The 19,404-nt window shown below is 36.5% G+C and overlaps 1 protein-coding gene across 1 annotated transcript in view; it reads right to left on the reverse strand.

Annotated features, from left to right (window-relative positions):
* The window catches only part of arhgef10lb (Rho guanine nucleotide exchange factor (GEF) 10-like b), a 40,993-nt gene that overhangs the window by 14,466 nt on the left and 7,123 nt on the right, over positions 1-19,404 (reverse strand). The window contains exons 6-21 of the mRNA XM_016280150.1: positions 17,897-18,025; positions 15,397-15,530; positions 13,990-14,103; positions 12,768-12,876; positions 12,399-12,502; positions 11,743-11,820; positions 11,060-11,239; positions 9,741-9,857; positions 9,518-9,610; positions 8,143-8,313; positions 6,577-6,722; positions 5,100-5,272; positions 3,700-3,815; positions 2,210-2,337; positions 1,121-1,221; positions 849-970 (exon numbers count right to left, since the gene is read on the reverse strand). Of these exons, the coding sequence (XP_016135636.1) occupies positions 849-970; positions 1,121-1,221; positions 2,210-2,337; positions 3,700-3,815; positions 5,100-5,272; positions 6,577-6,722; positions 8,143-8,313; positions 9,518-9,610; positions 9,741-9,857; positions 11,060-11,239; positions 11,743-11,820; positions 12,399-12,502; positions 12,768-12,876; positions 13,990-14,103; positions 15,397-15,530; positions 17,897-18,025 (2,015 nt within the window). The remainder of the gene's footprint in view (positions 1-848; positions 971-1,120; positions 1,222-2,209; positions 2,338-3,699; positions 3,816-5,099; positions 5,273-6,576; positions 6,723-8,142; positions 8,314-9,517; positions 9,611-9,740; positions 9,858-11,059; positions 11,240-11,742; positions 11,821-12,398; positions 12,503-12,767; positions 12,877-13,989; positions 14,104-15,396; positions 15,531-17,896; positions 18,026-19,404) is intronic.

Genomic DNA, 19,404 nt, shown 5'->3' on the forward strand with positions numbered 1-19,404 from the left:
CCCTTCGTTCCGCTCCAGGGGCCCTTGTCCCCCCCCCCCCCCGGAGCCGTGTGAGGCACTTTTTATTATGGATGTATGCGCTTTATTTCACTTCTTTTGGACTGATGAACTGCAACCCCCGCTGACTGCCATTAAACAGCTTGGAAGATTGAAGACAATTTTTAATAAAACTCAGATTGGATTCATCTGAAAGAAGGAAGTCATACACGCCTAGGATGACTAGAGGGTGAGTAAATAATGGACTAATTTTCATTTTTGGGTGAACTATCCCTTTAAGCAAAAGTCTTCATATGTTTTCCATTTCATTTCATTGCTATCTAAATCAGATTTTCAAACCTTTTTGACACCAAGGACCCCAAATATGACGCCCCATTAGAAGGACCCCTTTTCTAAAGTAGAAGGCAGCTATATTTTCATGTACGAAGAGTAATTACTGAAAAAAAATTAAAATGTTTGCTCTTAGTAATAAAATATTTTATTAATATAATCACAAAGATGACATTTCAAAATGAATTAAATTTGATTCTGTCTGTACTAAAAGCCAATTATTAAAAGATGCAAGATGATGCTAAAAATTCAGCTTTGAAATCACAGGAATAAATTACATTTTAAAATGTATTCAAATAGAAAACTGTTATTTTAAATAGTAAAAATATTTCAAAATTATACTGTTTTTACTGTACTTTGGATCATTTTGGATTCACTTACAATGATAACAGAGCTTTAATTTTTCAGTCGTTTTTGGTAAAATGGATAAAAAACTACATAAAATGACTTCTATGTCTAGCTGAATAGTGTTCTTTCTTAAGTTTACACAAATACAAATTGGTTGGTTGCCTCTCACTTACCTTCAGATCTTGCATTTTTGGGGTAAACACAGGCAACCGGCAGGCCAGTAACGGGCACCAGAACGGAGGCTTAGTCTTTTCATCATCCTCTACACACACCCAGCCAGGCAAGTTCTCCGCTCCTACACAAACGGTAATAAGCTTAGCCAGAGGCGCAATACTGTCACTGAAACTCAAAGCTTTTATACACATAAGAAAATGAATCCATGAAAATAATAAGTGAAAGACTCATGTCAACAATGTGTTACTCATGTTTGAGATCCCACACTTACTCAGGGCGATTTTGGCCAGATGCAGGCGATTGACCCAGGAGATTTTGCTAATTGGACTGGGCGTACTGAAGACCACTGTGAAACTGACTGGACGGCCAGACCTGTCAAGGGATGTACGCACACACACATCCACAAACTGTGAAAATCCAAGAGGGATTCAACACAATAAAAATCCAAGTGAAACAAAGCTTCTCTCGGTTCCACGCATGACTAAAATTAGTATGTTCAGCTCTATTTGTGCCAAGAGTCAAAATAATTTTTGTCTGCTACATGGCAACAACAAAAAAACTACATTCGGCTTAATGCAGGGGTCTTCAACAGGGGGTCCACAATGGTACGACAGGGGGTCCACCAATTACTGTTTGATCTCAAAATAATTGTTTCAAAAAAATGAAAATATGCATTAAACAATAATGAACTTATTTCAACCAAAGCTTTTATTGTGCTTCCCATGCTACAGTGTATAAAGTAAACTGTAAAATAATGAATATGCTGCATTTATTTAAATAAAAATACAGCAAAAACTATAAATATGACATATTATTGCAATTTAACATTACTTTTCTGTTGTAATATATTTTAAAATATAATTTATTCCTGTGATGATCCTTCAGAAATCATTCCAATATGCTGATTTGGTGCTGAAGAAACTTATCATCAATGTTAATAATAATAATAATAATAATAATAATAAAACATATTAAAGGCTGTTTGTAACAGAGTAATCCACCCAGGGGGGTTTTGTCCTAAAAAAAACGTTGAAGATCACTGCCTTAAAACATTATGGTCCATCAGACTTTAAGAAAGCTTAAATCTTAAAAGCTGTTCAGTCTGTGTTTAAACCTCCAACTGATCAGCAAAATTATTTTGGCTCTGTGGACTGATCGAGTAACTCCAAAGAGCCTGTCCATGATAAGTCCAAGACAATTCCAAGAAATCTAAATCCTTCTGGTACAAGTGTGATGAAATGAATGACTATGTTTCAGTCAGTGTAACTGTCACATCCACCCACATTTGAGGGGAATTCAATGCGCAGCTCTATTTTGTGTAACCTGTGCCCACTGGCATCAGTGGGTAGTCGGCACTCACTTGTCAGGCTTCCCAGGAACCATCAGCCGGAGACGGCACTTGTTGGCACACTGGATCTCATCCTCTTTGATGCGGATGAGCCTCTGAAGAGCCATGCACCAGTCCTGCCCCACCGTAGTGTTGAGATTCTGAACACGTACACAGTCACATTTATGGGAGACAGCTGTCAGACTGACTAAGAACCGGTTACCACACTTAGCGCCCTGCATTTTTACCTTTGCAACATAATTAGCACAAGGAGAGGTTAAAGAGCGAGAAAGCGACACAATAGAGTGCATTAATGCCCACACGGTTTTTCAGCGACGCTGGCTCTGGAAGTGTTTTTTCCATTAATTTTTCCCACAGGGATTTTAAAAAGCATTATAAGCCATGAACCAAACCAGCCAGCTCTGAGGTGAACCACAACATTACAAATTTTGATTTGAAGTAAAAAAGTAACTGAAAATTGGACAAAAAGACAACAGTACAAGACTATTTACCTATCGTTGTTAAAAAGCAATCTCCCTATGGAGAAAACCGTTGCACACTATAGGACTGCGAATTGGTCGACTAGTCGATCACTGAGGTTGACCAGCGATTCTCCAGATTTTTTGTTTTTGATTTTCAAAATTTTTAGCAGGTGTGCTAAAATATTTAGCTTAAAAATAATTGATTTACAATGGAAACTTCATGTGGAGAGTGACAGCGTGCTGTTAGACTGTCAGCGCGGTAAACTCGCTCAGAGAGGTTGCATCTCAAAATTCACGCCCTTGAAAGCACTGCAGCTACAGCCATCACAGCAGAGCTTTTGTTACAAATCCACCATCTTCAACAATACATTTCAAGACAATTACTGTCGGACTTCAAATCGCCTGCTGTAAGCAATGTTTCTGTTAGTATGCATAATCCTTTTTTTGTTTGAACAAGATTTGTGCAATAGAAGGTTGCAAATGTTTAGCGTATATATTTATAATAGCTGTCAGTAAGGCTTGAATATTAGTCAGGGTGGACGTATATTTAATAATGTCAAATGCTAAATATTTTTTTAATAATGAAAGCAAGGTTGTGAATGATCCTATACTAGCAAAGCTAGTCAAAATAAACATCTGCAGAAATTATGCCACAAAATGAATGAAATTCTGAAATTATAAATATTAATCTGAAACTATAAATTATTATTCATAAACTCTCATGTCATGTTTCAAACAATGTTTAAGGCTGCTCTGATGCTGCTTTTTTCACCCAAAAATTAATGTTCTGTTTATCTTTAAATTGACTTTTTTGAGAGAAGTGGTTTGTTTGATCTTTTTTGTTTCACAAATAATATAATGCATAACTCGAAGACAGAATTTTCATTTTTGGATAAATTATCCGTTTAAGGCCGATTAGTCGTTTAGACTATTCGACTATGAAAATACATAGCTTTGCACAACCCTAACATGAAGGGAATTATTCACTAGCAATCAGAAATGTATCAGGTGTGCGAAGCTGCGGATGATTAAGGACTTTACCTGGTATGATCCCTGCAGGGTGCCCACCAACAACGTGACTTCCTCCACCACAGAAAGATCATGTTGTAACTCCTGCAGGTCCTGATATAGCCGTGGTGGTCCCAGAAACAGCTTCCCTGAACAAATAACATTTCCATGATAATCAGTAATTATATTCACATTAAAGCTTTTGGGTCTGAAATGATACGCCCCCGGCAAACTCTTGCAACAGAACGGCTGCACTCAACTAACATTGTAATTCTGTGCACTATTTGCATCAGGCTGAAAGCTCAAACACAGCAGGAAAGATGTAGAGAAGAGGTTGAACTTTCTGATGTAAGAAAAGAAGAAAAAAAGTCACCCAAGGACTTTCGGCTCATTTTATCCTGGAATTAGACCCTCTGTTGTGTCCTCTGACTGTCAGTGTATATTTCCCCTGCTGGAGAGTATGAACTGGGTTTAACATTGAGCCCTGAGGAAACCTGAAGTCTGCTGAACAAGATGAATGCAGCAGAAGGACTGTGCACCGATATTAGCTCTAAGATGATTTGTTAAAAGTATAGCTGGTATAACTGTGGGGAAATGGGAATTTCTTGTGTTTACCAGTGTTAGAGAACAGTAAAAATCTATACAATAATTTATAAGGAGATTGAATATTAATACTATTAGACAGTGTTCCCTGCTCCACTATAATACAAACAATGCAACTAGTGTACTCTAATGAATTAATTTCCATTCCTTTACAATTCATAAATGACTCTTATGAGCCAGTTCTTTTAATGAAGCACACAAAAAGTTATTTTGAGAACACCACATCCAATAATGTTCAACTCGAACCAAGAAGCATTTAGTGTCAATTCTGACAGGCTGTTTACATTACAACACGTAGGTAAAGATAATACTATTATTATTATTATAAATAATATTTCTTAAAAATAATGCAATGATGATATTTGAATGAATTAAAATGACAAAATATTTTACATTTTTAAAAATAAAATAAAATGATATAAAATATTAATAGGTAAAGAAAATAAAATGATATAAAATATTAAGAATTTAATCTTCAAAATATTACAATGTGTGTGTGTGTGTGTGTATATATATATATATATATATATATATCATATATCTAAATCTATCTATCTATCTAGACAGACAGACAGACAGATAGACAGATAGATAGATAGATAGATAGATAGATAGATAGATAGATAGATAGATAGATATATTTTGGGTTCAAGGCTGCAATTATTCAAAAATACAATAAAAACTGTAATATTTGAAAATATTACTACACTTTAAAATAACTTTTCTATTCTATATGATCCAGCTTTACCAGCTACATCTAAAAACCAAGTTCATTATTTTATCTATGCTCCTCTAACCACATGAAAGGAGCACTCTTTAAAAATAGCAACCTTGAGAGTTGGTGGAGCTCAGGCGCTTGCTTCCACTCTGCTGGTATTTGCTGTCTTTACGCTGGGGGGTCTCCTGGCCCACCTCCACCACTTGCACTTGCAGCAGGGGTGCACTCCATTTAACTGCGTATTTTGGACCGATGGGGACTAGGCTGCTGATATCTGGTGGGCCCCTGAATAAATACAAAAGCATTAATTTAAGATTGCACAACCAAGTCCGACTCACAATTACAAATAATACATAATCAGATGGCATCTGAACGATAGTGACGGAGATCCAGGAATCAGACAAGGCAATTAGAGCTTTGTGATCAGAAAGATTCCCAGAGAGCCTCACACCCCCTACTGTGATTTCAGGAAATTATTATTCATGTATTCCTCTGTTATGCATGATTTGCATTGAGAACCGTTCGATGAGATTGAAGAATGCAGAAGAACTTTGAAGCCAGTGTAAAATCATTCTGATCCGAAGTCTTTGAAAACAGCATGACCCAGTGGTCATTAATGAAAAAACCTGGCAGATGTGAGAATGTTACCTTGGATCCTCAAAGATGTTATCAATGCCCGTTTCAATGTATCTATGTGTCAGTTGAGAGGGAGTTAATAAGGAGATGGCCTTAATTCATAAATTATGAGCAAGTAACTGAATTCCAATTTTCTGTAGCAATTAACTGTATTCATTTATTACTTTATGCTAATTAGCCCAGAAATTAAAGGTATGTCATCATTTACTCACACTCATGTCATTCCAAACCCTTATGGCTTTCATTCTTCTGTTAAACACATAAGAAAAGTTTAGGCAGGATGTTTGCACTGCTCTTTTCCACACAACAAAATTAAATAGTGACCTTAAAAAAAAAGACACTAAAGTATCATAAAAGAAGATCATTTGAATCATGCACTATCTAACAATTCTTCTGAAGCCATATGATAGCTTTTAATTTAAGATTAATCACAGAAAATTCTCTCTCGCCCCACCAAACCTCATTTGTGCAATTTAAACATGTTCATATGTAAGCATGCATATGTACATATTTAAATCTGGCATTTGAAATCTGTTATGAAACCAGCAGAGAACCAATTACTTCAAATGATGTCAAACCTGATGTGACATGTTTTGACATGCCGGATTTGAACATGAATGAAATTTGAGAGATGTGTCAGAGGAGGACATTATCAGTGAAAAACAACTTTAATTTGTCTTTTCCTCAGAACAAAGCTATAATACGGCTTTAGATGACTTGGAATATAGCATATGAGTCATATGAACTACTTTTATGGTGCCTTTTGTCATCATTTTCTTAGCTCGACAGCTCTAGGTCACCAGGTTCTTTCATTATATAAAAAAGCAGCATGAACATTTTGCTAAACCTCTTTTTTATTCCAAACAAGCGTCAGTAAATGATGACAAAATTTTCATTTTTGGGTGAACAACTTCATTAATGAGTTGATGTGCACATATGAGATGACTGCTTACTTCACATTGATGTTTGCACAGACGAGCATGTCATTCAGGAGGAAGACTTTGCGCTCCTTAGACTTGAGGACTTGACCTTTCTCGCCATAGACGGTCTCAATCAGTGTCTCAGACAGAATCAACTGCTTCTGATCCGAGTTCAGTTGCTGTTAAAAAAAAACAGTTTTAAAAAGTAAATGAATATATCCCCACCATGATAGAACACTTGTATCACCTGTATGTCTGGGCTCCTCAGTTTAGATTCTTGACTTTGAAGTAATGTCTTTTGATTGAGCTTCATCATCTTAATTTCATTCCTATTCTCACACTAACATCCTTGAATGTAACACATTTGCAACTGAACAAATACAGAGGTTAGAGTGATGCAACCTTTGGGGATTCAAAAACTGCTTATTTGCATATGAAGGTGAGATATACTGTATGTGTGCATTGCAGCTGCTGAGGGAAGTGGGAACGCTCCAGTGCAGTGGTTCTGAACCAGGGGGCCGGGGCCCACTAGGGGTCACAGGATGAAATAAAAGATCTAAATGAATATATTATTATTATTAATATAACTAATATTAATATTAATATATAACAGTCATTTTAGCTTAATTAAAATGCAAACAAAAAAGCATACAAACTGAATGTAAAGTGAATCCTATTACTTTTTTTCCTCCTCAATGCAAACATGCAGATCTTGAACCTTCTGAAATTCCTAAATAAATTATTTAAATAAATTTAAAATGTTTGTCTTCAGGATTATAATTTAACATCTCACTAATAGTGGGTAGAAAGAAATAAGCAAAAAATGTAGTTAACTGAATACAAAGTAAATAATTTTCAGATAATAAATAATTTTCAGAAAATATTTTACCTTCTTTTGGAATTAGACTAAAACGACAGAATATTTTACATTTACATTTAATCATTTTGCTGACGCTTTTATCCAAAGCGACTTACAATCATACATTTTATACTGTATGACATAATAAAAGCAAATTTCTATATGTAAATGTAAACTGTAAACTGACAAATGTTTGCTTTCTAGTTTATATTTAAACATTAATTTTAAGTGGAAAGAAAGAAATACACAAAAATATGCTGTTAACTCAATACGACAAATACTCTTTCATAAATAATCTAGTAAATAAAAGTAAATAATCTAGATAATCTTTTAATAACTTTTTTGGCTTGACAGTGTATGACAGTATAAACAATATGTTGTCTTTTCACATTTGCTATAGTTGACTTTATACAATATTTTAGGAAGGGGGTCCCTTGTGCGAGCAGATAGATGACCTCAGAGATAATAGACATGAAATGAAACACAAAACTTTTGATATAATGGAGTCTTTAATAGCTGCTACTAAAATTACTTTCACTGACAACCCGCCACCCTGGCGAGGAAACATCTTTGTCAAAGCTATTTGTAGAAAGAGGAAATGTGGAAAATAGCAGTTTGATCACACTGACAGCTCATGTCCTTTCACACTGCCTGCCAAATTATCTTGTAAAGTCATATCATTGTGTTTTTTGGGTTGGTAATGCTTTGAAGTGTGTGTTTGTAGTGCGGTGAACTCTGACCTTACTGAGGTTACGGTCGCTGACGCTGCGAGTGAGCTGTTGGATTTCAGCGAGCTGCTCGGCCAGCCGTTTCTGCTCATTCAGCTTCTCGGCGAGAGTCTCGAGCTCAGTGAGGGCCAGCTGCAGCGGCAGCCTGTCCTGATGCCCCACAGGGGTGTTTTTCAGCATGTCCTGTGAAACACAGACAGATTAATCTGCATATATTCAGTAATTATTACCTAATTTGACATTTAGCCAATGCTTCTGTGCAAAGTGACCTACAATACACTTATTACAAGGTCCCCTGCAAGCAAATTATGTTAAGTGACATGCTCAAAGCCAGAAAAACCATGTGGGATATACACAAATAACAATCCAGTTACCAGTTTAGAATTTTACTTTACTCAGTTAACATTTGTTAACATTTGTTAATTCTATTTCTTGGCAGCCTTTCTGTAATCGCTCTAATTTAGCTATTTCAGCTCATTTTTTAAATGTAGTCTCAAACACATTTTAAACAACCATGCTAGAGTACATTCCACCATTATAAAAATCTTATTTTTCACAGAAAATTCTCTCTCGCCCCACCAAACCTCATTTGTGCAATTTAAACATGTACATATGTAAGCATGCATATGTACATATTTAAATCTGGCATTTGAAATCTGTTATGAAACCAGCAGAGAACCAATTACTTCAAATGATGTCAAACCTGATGTGAAAATGTTTTGACATGCCGGATTTGAACATGAATGAAATTTGAGAGATGTGTCAGAGGAGGACATTATCAGTGAAAAACAACTTTAATTTGTCTTTTCCTCAGAACAAAGCTATAATACGGCTTTAGATGACCTGTAGTCTCAAACACATTTTAAACAACCATGCTAGAGTACATTCCACCATTATAAAAATCTTATTTGTCATTCGTCATTAGCTTTGTGTGTGTGTGTGTGTGAGAGAGAGAGTGTGTTTGGAGCTTTCAGAGTACTAACCTGCAGTAGGAGTATGAACTGAGGAAAGCGCTGAATTGGTTTGACCATCAGGCCATAAAGAGTGATTCTGTCTGTACTGGCAGCCTGCTTCTTCTGCAACCCAGAAGAACACAAAAACAGGTCAGAAAAGACAGGGACTAGATTTTTATACTTCTAAGTGTAAACGCAAAAGCAGCTTTTCCATACAAATGGTGAACAATTAGCAGTGGGTTGAGAAGTTCACCTTGAGAAACTCCTTTAGCTATTTCAGCTCATTTTTTAAATGTAGTCTCAAACACATTTTAAACAACCATGCTAGAGTACATTCCACCATTATAAAAATCTTATTTGTCATTCGTCATTAGCTTTGTGTGTGTGTGTGTGTGTGAGAGAGAGAGTGTGTTTGGAGCTTTCAGAGTACTAACCTGCAGTAGGAGTATGAACTGAGGAAAGCGCTGAATTGGTTTGACCATCAGGCCATAAAGAGTGATTCTGTCTGTACTGGCAGCCTGCTTCTTCTGCAACCCAGAAGAACACAAAAACAGGTCAGAAAAGACAGGGACTAGATTTTTATACTTCTAAGTGTAAACGCAAAAGCAGCTTTTCCATACAAATGGTGAACAATTAGCAGTGGGTTGAGAAGTTCACCTTGAGAAACTCCAAGAATGCTGGCTTGGACAGACAAGCTTTCTTGATAAGAGCCATAGCATTGGTGAAGTTGTTGACATAGTCGCTGTATACATCTAGCACCATTGACTTGGAAAACTGGAGGAGATGAAAACAACGATCAGCTCAGTGGCAGACATAATCCACAGCTCAGACATAGCATAAGATCCATGTACTTCGAGACCCAATGCTCTGTAATCTACACACTTTCGAGAAAAAAGGTACAAAGTTGTCACTGGGGCAGTTAAACATCTTTATATCTTTTTTATCCCTAAATGGTACATTTTAGTACTTTAACGTTACCTAAAGTGTATATATTAGTACCATTTGAAAGGGTATTATAACTGTCAATATGAAGGGACTATTTGCAAGACTGTTTTGCATTTACTGATCAAACGTTATGTGCTCAGCTGCAGAGCACAGTCTGCATGATGCAGAGGAAATTAGCACACTTTTAATAGAACTGCTGACTACAGGATGTTCCGATTTTCCATCTGCAAAGATCTCTCATCACAGAAACAAAAGAAAGTGAGTCATGTTAGGTTATAAATACAGAGCATTATAAAGTCCAACTGACTTTGATAAGCAGATCTGACAACCCTTATGCAAAAATCTTCATCTTAACGTGAAGGGAAATACAAAAGGTTATATTTGTGGCCATACAAATCAGCTGGATCAATGCTATGCAACTGTGTAGTGTTTCAAATCAAAAACAAGTGTGAAAAAAATGAGAGGCAAATCAATGAAATCTTAAAGTCTTTGTAACCAAAGCAAAAAAAGAAAGCTCAATGAACAAAAAAAAACAGAAGCTGTAAAACACACCACAGATTGAACGTTTTAGTAGAACAACAGGAGACGTACTGAAGCAACAAAAAGGTCTCCGATTTTCTCAGTATTATCCCATTCTGCTACACGGGAGGCCAGAGCAATCTGAAACATGGAGTGACACTGCAGGATCTCCTTCAGCCTATAAAAAACAGGCTGGATCTTCTTCAAGCTCAGGATCCGCGGCTCCGCCTCCATCAAAGGCTTCTTATATTCCTAAAATATAAATTCAGGTGGTAGGTATGAGTGAGTCTGGTCAGGATGTTCAGTTTAGGTTTTTATCTTTCTGTTGATTAAATTTAAAAAACAAAAATCACATCTGTTTTTGTCAGTTTAATATAATACAATAGGCAAATCAATGAAATCTTAAAGTCTTTGTAACCAAAGCAAAAAAAGAAAGCTCAATGAACAAAAAAAACAGAAGCTGTAAAACACACCACAGATTGAACGTTTTAGTAGAACAACAGGAGACGTACTGAAGCAACAAAAAGGTCTCCGATTTTCTCAGTATTATCCCATTCTGCTACACGGGAGGCCAGAGCAATCTGAAACATGGAGTGACACTGCAGGATCTCCTTCAGTCTATAAAAAATAGGCTGGATCTTCTTCAAGCTCAGGATCCGGGGCTCCGCCTCCATCAAAGGCTTCTTATATTCCTAAAATATAAATTCAGGTGGTAGGTATGAGTGAGTCTGGTCAGGATGTTCAGTTTAGGTTTTTATCTTTCTGTTGATTAAATTTAAAAAACAAAAATCACATCTGTTTTTGTCAGTTTAATATAATACAATAGAATTAATGAATCTCCCAGCTTTAATAGCACAATAAGATAAGGGTGTATTCATAAATTTTGTTTTTGTCTTTACCCTGCAGAAAAAAAGTGCAAACCACCCCTGCCCAAGAAGGTTAGGATGGTCAGTTTTACATCTTTAGACTGAGGGACCAGCTGGCTAACCAGATTAAGACCAGCAAAATACCTTAAGCAATTTTTTTTAACAGGGTATATTTTCCCTCTTGTGTTATATTCCTAATTTTTCCCTCCTTTACACTTCATTAAGAAATTTGAGGAATATTTCTGTTTCTTGCATTATTAGAAAAGTGATCATTCAGAATCCTGATATAGTATTACAGTCATATGTAATGTCATAATTGTGTCACTGACCAGCAGGATCCTCTTGAGTGAGTCTAAGTAGCTTCTTTCACTCTGGATGATAGAGCCAAGAATATGACGCCTGACAACCTGTGACATACAAAATAGGAATTTGAATTCAATTAGGTTAACTGACAGCAAATCAGTGGCTTAATATGCTCCTATGCTTACCAAGGCAGCAGTAAAATACAGTACAATACACGTTTTTAATATATTTTTAAAAGCCATTTATTCCTGTGATGCCAAAGCCATTACTTCAGTCTTCAGTGTCACATGATCCTTCAGAAATCATTCTAACACACTGATTTGGTGCTCAAGAAACATTTCTTATTATGATCAGTGTTGAAAACAGCTGTGCTGTTGAATATTTTTGCGAAAAACCCCAAAATATATATTTTTTCAGGATTCTTTGATGAACAGAAAGTTTAAAAAAATTAAGAACAGCATTTATTTGAAATCGTTTTTTGTAACATTGTCTTTGTCACTTTCAATCAATTTCATGAATCCTTGCATAATAAAGGTATTACTATCTTTTAAAAATAAACTAATCTTACTGACCAAAAGTATTTTTAAGGTAGAGTATGTAAATATGTCATAAATGAGCAGGACACGTATGATACTGACAGTAATGTAGGCCGATTCACGCTTAAGTACATACAAACACGCACCTGTTGGCTACTGAGCCCTTCTGGCATTGGAGAAAGTTGAGGTGGTGGATGTTTGAGTTCAGATACAGTCACATCCAGATATCCAGAATCTTCCTCTGTGTCATCTGCACATTGAGAGTCAAAAGCACAGTTAAACTCCTCATTCCCACTGGCATCTACTTTTCCAATACCTTCCATCTCGGCTCACTTCTCCCTCTAGGTAAACACTATTCTGTAGCTCTGTAATAACATGCCACTTGCTATCTCAGAATAACTCAAACATTCAAAGGGGCATCTAGTCTCTAGCATTGTTTCTATACTGTAACCTACCAGGTGTCAGAAAAAAACACCAGAAACTAACAAGAGGAAATGAGAGTCAAAAAGTCAAACCTGTGCAGTCTTTTTTACTCAGGAAGGACACTTTTCGCATCATGGCTATTTTGGTCTTTTCCAGTCCATCTTTCGTGCCATTCCTAGCTGCTTTCATGAGCTGTTGAACCTATGGGAGGAAAGAGAGATCAGTTGAGTGCATAAGATGACAGCAAGGAACAAAATGATTCAGCAAAACTAAAAGAGAAGAGAAGAGATATTTTCCTGTTTGTGGATCAGTGTGTTCAGCAGCACCAGGACAAACCCTCAAGGTCCCTCTCTGCTCAGTTGCAGCACTCAGTTGAATGTCATACAGTTTCATTTTCATCATACAAAAATGACTCAGAGTCTCCACTGTACAATGATTAGCATGATGGAATGCTATAACTACTAGCTATATATGAATTTTGGTGAACAGTTGAAATTGCAACTAAATCTACATAATCTAGATTTAGTCTAATGTGTAATATAACACTGATCCTTAAAACTGAGACAAAACATGCTACAGAGCTTACTGCTTCTTCCATGTGCATTTTCCTTGTCATGTCTTTGAAAGAAGTTTCCTATTTTCATCCATTCTCAAAATTAATAACACATTTAAACAGTAATATTCAGAACTATTTTTACAAGTTAAAATGACTTTTTTTATTTTAATATATTCTAAAAAGTAATTTATTCCTGTGATGGCAAAGCTGAATTTTCAGCATTATTCCTCCAGTCTTCAGTGTCACATGATACTTCAGAAATCATTCTAATATACTGATTCGGTGCTCAGGAAACATTTATTTTTTATTATCAATGCTGAAAACAGCTTTGCAGCTTAATATTTTTGTGGAAACCATAATGCATTTTTTCAGGATTCTTTGGTAGAAAGTACATTTATTCATAAAAAGTAAAGACATTTATATTGTTACAAAAGATTTCTGTCACAATTGATCAGTTTATTGCATCCCTGCTAAATAAAAGCATTTTTTAAAAATACAATATATTTAGAAATATTACTTAAAATATATTTTAAATATCACATAAGTATTACATGCAAGAGCCATTTTGTTTGTCTGATGTTACTAATTATTAACTGAACTAAAATTCTTTAAAAAAAAAATCTAAAATCCAAACCAATTCCTTTATGGAGCTGACAAATCACAGTTATGACAGAAAATATATGCACAGTCATTCATAAGTTTTGTCACATGTCTCAAGTATCAGTGATAACCACACACCCACCACTCTATAATTGTACCTTAATGTCATAGTTTTGTTTGAGTTGGCCGACATCTCGAGCCCCTAACCGCATGGCTAGCTCACGCCTGGTCTGCACGCAGCGTTGCTTCAGACGTCGTACATCTGGGGAAATCTATATCCATTACCGCAAAGCCATGTCCACAGGCGGTTCGGGGGGGGTGGGGGTTGAAATATATCAGTGCATAAAGAAGGACGGCAAAAAAAGAGGGGAGAAGGAGGAAAACAATGAGATTGAGGGAGTGACAAACACAGGCAGACAGTGATAACATCAAGGCCAACAACAGAGGGAACTGAAGACAGAGATAACAGCGTGAAGAAGACCAGAGATTTAGCCTCAGAGAGTGTCTGTCTCGGTTCACGGTACTAAAACTTCACACATCAAACAGCTCTACTACTCACAAATTATTCCTTAAAAAGAAGTACCCAAGTTCAGACTGCAGTCTGGTTAGTTTAGTTAAGGCTTTCTGTACCTGTTTTCATGCATGATGTGCAACATCTGTGGATTAAGACCTGATCCTCTCAGCAAGCATCAACAGACATTAACTAAGAACAGGAACAAGGTAAACCCAGCAAGAAAGGAGAACTGAAAGAAACCGAGTGCCAAAAAAATCCTTTCCTTTTTTAAAGTTGAAGTGTGTAATTTCTGCTCTACTAGCATCACTGAACAGAATAAGCATAAATAATGATTGTTTTCAAACAGGTTGTGGGGGTTGAAATATATCAGTGCATAAAGAAGGATGGCAAAAAAAGAGGGGAGAAGGAGGAAAACAATGAGATTGAGGGAGTGACAAACACAGGCAGACAGTGATAACATCAAGGCCAACAACAGAGGGAACTGAAGACAGACATAACAGCGTGAAGAAGACCAGAGATTTAGCCTCAGAGAGTGTCTGTCTCGGTTCACGGTACTAAAACTTCACACATCAAACAGCTCTACTACTCACAAATTATTCCTTAAAAAGAAGTACCCAAGTTCAGACTGCAGTCTGGTTAGTTTAGTTAAGGCTTTCTGTACCTGTTTTCATGCATGATGTGCAACATCTGTGGATTAAGACCTGATCCTCTCAGCAAGCATCAACAGACATTAACTAAGAACAGGAACAAGGTAAACCCAGCAAGAAAGGAGAACTGAAAGAAACCGAGTGCCAAAAAAATCCTTTCCTTTTTTAAAGTTGAAGTGTGTAATTTCTGCTTTACTAGTATCACTGAACAGAATTAGCATAAATAGTGATTGTTTCAAACAGGTTTCAATCACGCTCCTATCAGCCACTGGTCACACAGATCAATAGGGCAGCATGAATAGAGCACTGTTTTGATATTGCTTTTGACTAACAATGCAGAATATGTCATTTATTCATTTTATTACTTATTTAGAGAGATTGGATAATGGGCAGTGTATTTGTACCTTATTGCGGGTGGGCTGCTTGGTCTCGCTGTCTGACTGCTCGTCGTAACTCTCAAACTCACTGGAGCCCCAGCCGTTGTCTATCAGTCCGGACTCACCAGACCTCTGCACCTCCTCGTAGATCACATCATCCCCTAAAAAATAATCACGAAAAAATATGAGGAAGGAGAAAGTAAGATGTCCTGAGTCAAGATACATCTAAACCGGAAACATACTGTACATGGGTTGGTTGGTATAGGCAAATTACTACAGGGTGAAAATAAACTGTGCTATATGAATGCACTGACTGTAGAATTATTGCTCTGAGTTTGCACTTTATTAGCATCTGCACTTTTTTGGTTCTGGGTCGCATGGCCTCCTTAAACTCATGAATGCCCCTAGTGAGTTCAAGTACCTCGTTCACTGGCCAAGGCTGGAAGATCTGTCACCTTCCTTAGAGAATTTATGTATATTTGTTTGTGTCAGATGTTTCTTCAAAGAGTCCTTCATGCAGATATAACAGGCCAGGTAGTTTGACTTGACTAGAAGGAAATGTCTGAAATCTGATTCTTGGTTGTAAACATTGCAAATCTGTGCACGGTTTGTAACATTTTTTTGTATAATCGGAATAAAACAGATAATGCTCTGGCAGAAAATTACCAGTACATTTCTGTGTTAAGTTTGCGGATATTTCCTTCAACCCATAGATCACAACACAGTGTAATATGCAGTGCTGCTTGAAAGTTTGTGAACCCTTTAGAATTTTCTATATTTCTGCATAAATATAACCCTAAACGTCATAAGATTTTCATCCAAGTCCTGAAGCAGACAGAGAACCCAATCAAACAAATCAGAAAAAAAAAATTATTATGAAAAATTATCAATTGTTACATATCTGTGCATTGCAAAAGTATGTGAATCTAAGGATTAGCAGTTATTTTGAAGGTGAAATTAGAGTCAGAGGTGTTATATTCTGTATATTCAGACACTATATTCAGAGGCGTTTTCAATCAATGCAATAAATATCAGGTGTCACTGCGTGCCCTGTTTTATTTAAAGAACAGGGATCAATCAAAGTCTGATCATGTTTGTAGAAGTGTATCATGCCACGAACAAAGGAGATCTCCGAGGACCTCAGAAAAGATTACAAAGCCAACTCTAAAGAGTTTGGACTCACAAATCCACAGTCAGACAGACTGTGGACAAATACATACATACGACTCCGGGGGGTGAATAAAGGCCTCCTGAAGTGAATCGATGCAAGAAATAAGAAAAATATTCATATTTAAAACTTTTTAAAAAAGCAATCTCTAGCTCTAACTGTTGTGCGTGCGTTCACAATACAACACCATTCCGGCGGATGACGCAGGACGTAGGGAAGAGACAAACGTTGAATCGCAGAGGAGAGAGCAAAACAAAGCACTAGTCAAGAATTAGAAGTACAAAATGAGGATTTGTAAAGAAAAATGTCAGAGGATGTCAATATAAGCCAAGAGGAGACTAGTTTTCCTTTGCTAAACAAAGGAAATTTAGCTTATTTTGCTCCTGTAAACTACGCTACTCTTACGTCATCCGCCGGAACGGTGTTCTATTGTGAATGCGCATACGACAGTTTGCGGAAGCTAGATATTGCAGTTTATAAAGTATTAAATATCAATGTTATTCCTACAAAAACACATCTATTAGCTTTAGGAGGCCTTTCACCCTTCACCCCTTGGAGCCTTGAGGGACACTTTTTAAGATGGATGGATGCGCTATATTTGACTTCTTTTGGACTACTGAAAAATAACACCCATTCACTGCCATTATAAAGCCTGGAAGAGCCAGGACATTTTGTTCAATATAACACCAATTGGATTCGTCTGAAAGAAGAAAATCATATACACATAGGATGCCTTGAGGGGGAGTAAATAATGGGGTAATTTTCATTTTTGGGTGAACTATCTCTTTAATCCAATTGAAATGTTGTGGAAGGAGCTGAAGCAAGCAGTTCATAGGAGGAAACCCACCAACATCCAATTAAAGATTCACATACTTTTGCAATGCACAGAAGAACACTGGATTTTTTTCTCAATAAATAATTGACAAAGAAAATATTTGTGTCTCATTTATTTGATCTGAGTTCACTTTGTCTACTTCTAGGACCTGTGTGAAAATCTGATGATGCTTTGGGTCATATTTATGCAGAAATATAGAAAATTCTAAAGGGTCCACAAACTTTCAAGCATCACTGTATTCAATTCAAATTTCAATTTCAATTCAAAAATCCAATTCATAATTTAAAATACGCATAAAACAACTGAAAAATCAATGCAGAAAATTCCTTAATTTTACCACAGTACAGTGGTAGAGTACAGAGTAGAAACATATGAGAATAAATAAATAAATAAATGCTCTCCATTTCACCTCACTGCTATCTTGAAGAATTATTTGAGATATTCAATAGCTCTCAAGTGAGAATTTTCCTATGGGTGATGACATTACTGATCTGGACAGATGATGCCCACAGTCAGACACTGACCTGCATCTGGTGGTGTGATGTTCTCACAAGCCACATCATCGTAGATGACCTCTGAGCGAGCAGGAGGAGCCGAGATCTGCTTCAGTTGTTCAGAGGGTGAATTTTCATCTGATTTAGGAACGGCTTTCCCTTGAGGAGCGAGACCTAGAGTGTCAACAAAAACTTCTAAATACATCTAATAAACTCTATTACATAAAGGATAATAGACTCCTAATAGAACTGTTTGATGGATACTTGAGCATATTCTAAGCACGAATAACAAAAAAAGGATAGGATATTACTTTAAGTGGGAGGGACATTGGGTTTAGGATCTAATTTGAAGCACAATAACAGCAAACATCATTTGATAATCATTCATCAGAACCTCAGCGATGTATTAAAAGAATAGTTCAACCAAAAATGACAATTTTGTCATCTTTTACTCACTCTCATGTCATTCCAAACAAGTTTCTTTTTTTTTATGTTGAACACAAGATAAGATATTTTGAAGAAGCAAACAGTTGTTGGTCCCCATTGATTTTCATGTTTGTTGGTTTATTTTCTTCTTAATGCCATTCCAGCATCTATGGCTATATTCATGGCAAGAACCAGTTGATCTATACACAAGTCGGTCCATGCACAAGCCTGTTATACACACACAAGTCAGTGGGGACAATTTAGAATCTTCAATTCACCTAACCTGCATGTCTTTGGGCTGTGGGAGTGGGACCATTGATTTGCATAGTAGGGAAAGAAATACTATGGAAGTCAATGGGGACCATCAACTGTTTGATTACCAGCACTCTTCAAAATATTTTCTTTTATGTTCAAAATAAGAAAGAAACTGGCATGAGGGTGAGTAAATTTTCATTTTTGGGTGAACTATCACTTTAAGCTAAGTGCTGGTTGAGAAACTGAGTGCAAATGAAATTAAGCCATGATTAGCACAGAAAAGCACATTAACAATCCTTTTGACATAGATTTGAGTTTGCATTCTGACAACAGTACTACAAAATAACAAACATACTCCTACACGAATGGCAGATTGACAATACTTGTCTGTACTGTGACAGTGTGTACAAGATTTGTTGACAACCTCTTTTTACCTAATGAAGTCGCCTGCTGAGTCTCCCCCACGGGAACTTGAAATATCTCAAAGTGAAAGGTTCTTTAAACTGTTTAGGCCTCTGAATATCTGAAGGATATATCGAGACTACTGTCTAGGGTGTCAGAGGGAGATCATTTAAAATTCTGAGAACACGTTAATTAGGAGTAGGAGTCCAATATAAATATCTTTCTTGGGAATATTCCAGGTTAAACCCAAGTTAAGCATCCGTGGCATGCTGTTTACCACAGAAAATCATTTCTTATCTTGCAGTTTGTAAAAATGTGCGAAACATTATGACAATCTATGGGGAAACAGTTGCATTTCTGTCATCACACTTGCATAAGTGCATTTCTCTCAACATGTGAGGCTCAAAATAATTTTCTGCAATAATCAACATCTTGTCACAGATGTTGTTGATATA

The sequence above is a fragment of the Sinocyclocheilus grahami genome, unplaced genomic scaffold (assembly GCF_001515645.1).
Source record: "Sinocyclocheilus grahami isolate Dianchi unplaced genomic scaffold, SAMN03320097.WGS_v1.1 scaffold137.1, whole genome shotgun sequence".
NCBI lineage: Eukaryota > Metazoa > Chordata > Actinopteri > Cypriniformes > Cyprinidae > Sinocyclocheilus > Sinocyclocheilus grahami.